The following is a 6,398-nucleotide window of genomic DNA, read 5'->3' on the forward strand; positions in this document are numbered from 1 at the left end:
TTTATATGTAAATATATTTATGAACTATATTTTTTCTCTTACAATTTATTAATATTAGAATAAAGGATTTTGATTGTTTTGACAGTAACCATGTAGAATCATATTCAAATTTGATGCTGCAATTAGATATGATTGAAAATTTTTTTAGTCTGAGTAAAATTAAAGATTAATTTCTTTAAAGTTGATTGAAAATATTTGATTAATTTATTTAAATAAAAATGAAAGTGGGTTTTCTTATGAGTTAATTATTTCTCTGAATTATTACATATTTCACTATTAAAAATATTTTCAGTATTAATACTTTAGATTGTATTTTTTTATTATTTATTTATATTTGTTTTATTAATTAAAGTCTACAACTTTTTTCAGTCTACCTACCAAAAAGAATATTTTTATTTCTCCTTTGCAAGAATCACCATTTAAAAACCCAAATGAAGTGATCTACCGAAAGTTGCCTTCGTATACATTTGGTTCCTTACAAGTAAGTATTTGTCTTTTTTTTAATAAATCAAGTTTATGTTGGGTTAGATTAAAATTGAGAAGTTATTTTCCTGATTTCTATTGTATTCATAATATATATAAGAATATGGGAATCTTTTTAATATTTATTATTCTCATCAAGTCATTTTCTTGAGAATCATAATTTATGCATATAATAAAGTATTTATACACCTAAATTAGATTTTTCATTTTATGTGAGTGATAACTGGAATAATCAGTCTATTCCTAATCGTAAGGTGTTGTAATATACAGAAGGAAACTTAGTAATTTGCTTTTTTTTATTGCGTTTTAGATACTTGATTACTATTTTGTATGAAAGAAATTACCTCTCCCATATGATATAAAAATATAAATGGTATTTTATTGTTTGTATAAAACCTCAGAAGTAACTGAACTTCATTAATATAATATTAATGGACTCTCTGAATTTTGTTGTGTATTTCTGTTCAGCTTTTAAAAATATTTCATTTTTTAAATTTTAAATTCTTTAAAAACTGATCAAACTTAAATTACAAAAAAATATTAATTTCAGTATTGCTATTTTATAATAAGAAATGTATTTCGCCTTTTATTTGCATTTTTATCCTTGTTTATTAATTATACTGTGATTTTCTCCTTTTTCATTTTTAGTCTTCAAAAATGCTGCAAGACATTAACATTTCTCTGAATAAAATTCCTCCTTCTAAAGAAAAGGTTGAAACTAGAGGCAAAAAACGTCTGACATTTGATTCTGAAGATATTGAGCCCAGATCTGCCCTCATGAGGTAAAAGTTTCATTTTTCAATTTGGCTTTTCACTTCTCAGGTTTGCTGTGGAATTTGTTTCATTGTAATTATAACATTCAAAAAATAAGTAAACAATCTGTGTTTTAAAAATATGACAAAAAATTGCCTGTATCACTGCCTGTCTCTTTTTGAAAAACAAAAATTAGTTGTGGGTAGTTATGGGCATTAATTTTTCTCTATATGTTACAGAAATGTCAGCATCTCTTAATTCCTCAAATGAATGCTAATAGCATCTTAATTAAATATGAAAGACAAATGTTGTTGAAATTGTTCAGTTTTGTCCACTTACATTCCATTTGAAAGTTGTGAAGACTTCCTAACCTTCATTTATTTCCTTCTTTCTGATTAGTTTTTTTAAGTCCCCTATTTTCAAATTGTTCTTTTCTAACCAGCAATATACACTAAAATGTTTTTGCAAATTGATGATCTTATTGAAAAAAAAAATAATAATTTTAGTTAAACATCTCAAGTTAACTTAATACTTGTTGTGTGATTTATTTTTGATTTTATAACTCCATTACTCCATTTTTGTAACAATTTTGAATTCTAACATACAAACTGTGCTGAAATAATTTTATATTAACTTATGATGAGGACCAAAATGATAATTTTTCCTGATAACCAGCTATGTAAATCAAATACAATTTAAATGCAATTTTTGATCATGTTTCATGGAGATGAGTTTCATAAAATTAGAACTGAGATTTAAAAAATATAATCTCATATCTGAAATAACATTTAGTTTATAGCACTGTTATTATTAATATCAAGATTAGATAAGCAGGTCTTTTATGCCAATTTTGCATATGTAGAAAATATTAAATATTTCGTTTCGTTAATACTGAAGTCTTGGGGCTAATCTTCTACGACTGCCTGTAGACTTTCACGCATGCTTATATAAATTGCTGAGCAACGTTTTCTCTCTTTCTCTCTCTTTATGAGTATGTGTATGTATACACACACACAGACGGCATTACTTTTAGATATTTCTAATTGGTTGCACATAGTGTAACAGATATACAGATAATTTTCAAAATAATGGAAATATCTGTGAATAAAAGTGACATAGTTTTTTAATGCCTACATAGCCTAGCAACAATTTTTTTTTTTTAAAATATAAAATGTATCGTGATTACATTAAGTAGCTTTAGTGAAGTTATATGTCTTGGATTTTTGTCACTAATGTAGAAAGTTAGACAATAGACTTTCAAAAAAGCCAAATTGTTGAAGCCCGACTAGTTGGAGCAACTACGATAATTTTAACTGTTCTAGAGGAATGATTTCTAAATTCATGATGGTGCTTGTTAGTTTCGCAATTCTTGTCAAAGCAAAATAGAGTGAGAGGAACCAAATTGTATTAAAGTGGATTGTAATGTCTAAAAAGAAAACAAAGTGATTGCAAAGCTGAATCAACATCTGATTTTTTCTTCAGTGTCAATAATTACAGTTTGGAGGCATCTTCATGAACTAAATCTTTATGGTAGAGCAGCAATTCTTAAGTCACTTGTCACAGATGTTAATGACAAAGTGGCTGTTGAGATGCCATATCACAAAATCTGGTTAGTTGATATGTTGAAGACAATTAATTATATGGTCAGATGAATTATTTATCACGTTTTTTCCCACAACAGTACAGGTATATGTTTGAAGGATACCTGTACAAACCTATGATGATGAATGTTTCCATCCAGCTGTCAGACATAAAGGTGAATCTGTAATAGTATGAGCAGCTGCGTTTTTGTTTTCTGCTGGCCCTGTCATATCCGAAAGGAAAAGATTACTGGGAAGAAGTATAAAGAGTTTTAACTGACAAGGTCCATTCCATGATCCTAATTTTATTTTCGGCAGTAGATGGAATTTTCATGCAGAGGTCTTGTTTGGTTGTGGTTTGATGAACATGAGGATGAAGTGAAACATCTACCATGGTCCACACAATCCCTGACTTCAATGTAATCGAACCAGCGGTCCTTTTCAGAGTATTCAATCTGGAATCGATATCTTCACCACTATCTCTTCCGGAACTTGAGGATTGTACTTTTACAATATCTCTATGAACAATGGTACAATATTCTTCTAAACACTCTTCAGTACTTGTATGATTTGATTCCCAGGTGAATCCAGGCTTATTACTTGCCAAGAGTGGCCCTATGCCTTATTAATAAAAGATTTTTATATTCGTTTGTGGTATTTCCATTATTTTGATAATCACCTGTATATACTACTGGTATAAAAAGTTTGTATTTGAACATTAAGATCTCTTTGAAATACTATAAAACATTTTATTAATGCATTTCATTTCTGTATGCATTTTTAAATTTGTGGGAAAAAATGTTTACATTATTGCTCAGCAAAATAACAGTGTTTGAAATAAACCTTGTTGCTCTTGATCTGCAAAATATATAATTGTGAAATTAGTTTGTTTTACTTAACATTTTTTTCCATAGAATAAATATAAATTTAAAAATGTGTTCTTTTTGCAGTGCCAGAAAATTTCTTCGGTTTGATGATACCGACAGTACCGGCGCCTTTAAAAAGCCAAAACCTGTTTGATTTTTCATATAATTTAGTTAAAGATCTAATAATAAAGAATATATGAAATATTCTTTTGTCCAAACCTGTAAGGTCAATGAAATAATAATTGTACTTGTTTTTTTTCCACTTTTTTATTTTTTGCTTAGTTTCTTTCTAAGTAATTTGGAAGAAACACATTGTTATTATGCTTATTTGAATTTGTTGATGCATAACTGTGTTTAGATCATTAAAATATTGAGTATTTGTATTAATTTATATAGAACATTCTATCCTTTTTGCAAAGCAAGTAATCATAGAATTGTTAAAGAAAAATGAATTTAAATATATGCCTTAATAGTAAATGTTTATTTTTTGTATCATTCTTGATAATTTTGTATATAATGAATGAACTTCTAAAATAGATGTTACTTTTTCAGCCATTTTCAAATGGAACTTAAAATTCAATGCAAAGGAATTTTTTTCCTGCAAATTTATAAAATATTTGTGTTTTTTTAAATCCTGAAAATGTAACATTGAATTTTCTTTAAATGTATAAACAATGTTTCTATTTTATTGCTTGACTTGAAAGAAAAATCTTCACTTCCTACATTATTAATTTTTACTTATTTAGAGAATTCCTTGATCTCAGTTTCATTTAAACTCTATGATTAAAATTAACCAGTCTCCTAATATTTATTTATTTACTACTGTTTGATAAAAAAATATTTGTGTATGATTTAAAAATTAGAATGCTAATTCCATTTATATGTATAGAATTGCATTGTAAGATGTTGATTGATTGCTAGTCTTTAATTTATGTGTGATGTCTTGTGGTTATTTTTCATAGTTAATGTGATATAACATGAAGAAAATAGTATCTCTAAACAGGTAAATGGTTAAATAAAAGCATATGACATGAATTTACAATTATTAATGAATTCAAAATATCAATATTGTTAGTCGTTATTATATTTTTTTAAACAAGTGATCATAAAAATGTGTTTATTATTATAAAACAAAAATTGTTATTTTTCAATTTTTTTCATTTAATTAATTTGTATTATTAACTAAAAATTATTTAACTTTCTTATCTTGTTTGTTTTTGTCATGTTTGTGCTATTTTGTTTATTCATTGACATTTATTAAATAATCCATGCTTTTTCATGTTTGTTATAAACAAACTTAACAAAATGTAGTATATTTTCGTTATATGAGAGTCAACAAAAGTTTTATGTATTTGACTTCAAATTTCTATATTTTTCATAAATATTATTTTTATGAAAGTTTTGATGCAAAAATAATAAGTTCTTAATTGTGGATTCATATGTGAATGAAATATTGCCTTGTTATGAAAAATGTTTAAAACTGAATAGTGAGCAGAAAAACATTAATTCATTAAAATATTTTTATTGTTAAAACATCTTGTCTTTTTTTTTTCTTCAAATTATAGAATCTGCTTAATTATTTGAATTTGCTTAATTATTTGAATTTGCTTAATTATGTAATCTAATTTAACTAATGCTTTTGTTTCAACGAAAAAGGAAATTTGAAAGTAGATTGGCAACTTTGAAAAAAAAAAATAATGAAAATTAGAGAATATAATTTTATTCAGTTAATATTTATGAAATATAAAAAAATACATTACAAGAATGCAGTATTTCTTAGAAATATAGTATTGAAAATAAATAGTTGATTAGAGTAAATTATTATTTTTATTCTTATTATAAATAAAGTATAAGTGTGTCACACAAATATCTAACTGCGTCTCTGAATTTCTCTTTAATCATATACTTGTCTTTAGCCCATTTATATAAATTGCACATTTTTTTATACATAAAATCCAGTTATTTTGTATTATGTTAATCTGTTGAAAATTGTTATAATTGACAGCAAACTTTGGCAAAGACATATGATGTAAATTAGTGTTTCACAATGGTAATTCTATAACTTTCTCATTATAAAAAAGAATGTATGCATGTATCTGTTGTTGCTCTACATATAAGATGTATAGCTATAAAATGCAGCACAAATACACTTTGTAAGGTAATAACATGCATCTCAGAACAATATATATATATAATATAAAACTTTTGAAATTTTTAAAATTGCTTTATTTTACCACGGGAGGCATAATTTACATACAAAGAATAAGTGGTTAGAAAATAAGTAAGTCTACATCGCAACACAGGAGCAGAAGAGGGCAAAATTTTTCCCTTCAGTGGTTTTACTATGAGATTTTGATAGGGATTTCTTTGACAAGTGTAGACTCGCAGTGTGGGAGAATGCTGATATGAGCAGTTTTATAGAGAGTGTGTATAATTAATTAAATAAAAAGTGGGAACTGCATCAGGAAATAAGAGATCATTTTAAAATGAAGCTCATATGAGCTAAATTAAGATAAAAATTAAGAAATTAATTAAGAGATATCATTATACACACACACACATATATATATACACCATGAATAAAAATGTATTTGATTGCTTAGTGATATAAAAAAGAGAATAAAGTATGCACTTTTAATTCTTTTCATCCACTGTTTAGGCACAAAATTTAATATATGTCTATAATTTTTGAGTTAGAATTACATAATTAATAAAA

At 25.9% G+C, this 6,398-nt stretch overlaps 1 protein-coding gene across 1 annotated transcript in view; it reads left to right on the plus strand.

Annotated features, from left to right (window-relative positions):
* Positions 1-5,034, plus strand: part of LOC129963105 (retinoblastoma-associated protein-like) — a 32,938-nt gene extending 27,904 nt beyond the window's left edge. Inside the window, exons 22-24 of the mRNA XM_056077178.1 lie at positions 370-481; positions 1,132-1,265; positions 3,767-5,034. Of these exons, the coding sequence (XP_055933153.1) occupies positions 370-481; positions 1,132-1,265; positions 3,767-3,836 (316 nt within the window). The 3' untranslated portion in view covers positions 3,837-5,034. The remainder of the gene's footprint in view (positions 1-369; positions 482-1,131; positions 1,266-3,766) is intronic.
* Positions 5,035-6,398: the final 1,364 nt, after the last annotated feature.

Source organism: Argiope bruennichi, chromosome 3 (genome assembly GCF_947563725.1).
Source record: "Argiope bruennichi chromosome 3, qqArgBrue1.1, whole genome shotgun sequence".
Lineage (NCBI taxonomy): Eukaryota > Metazoa > Arthropoda > Arachnida > Araneae > Araneidae > Argiope > Argiope bruennichi.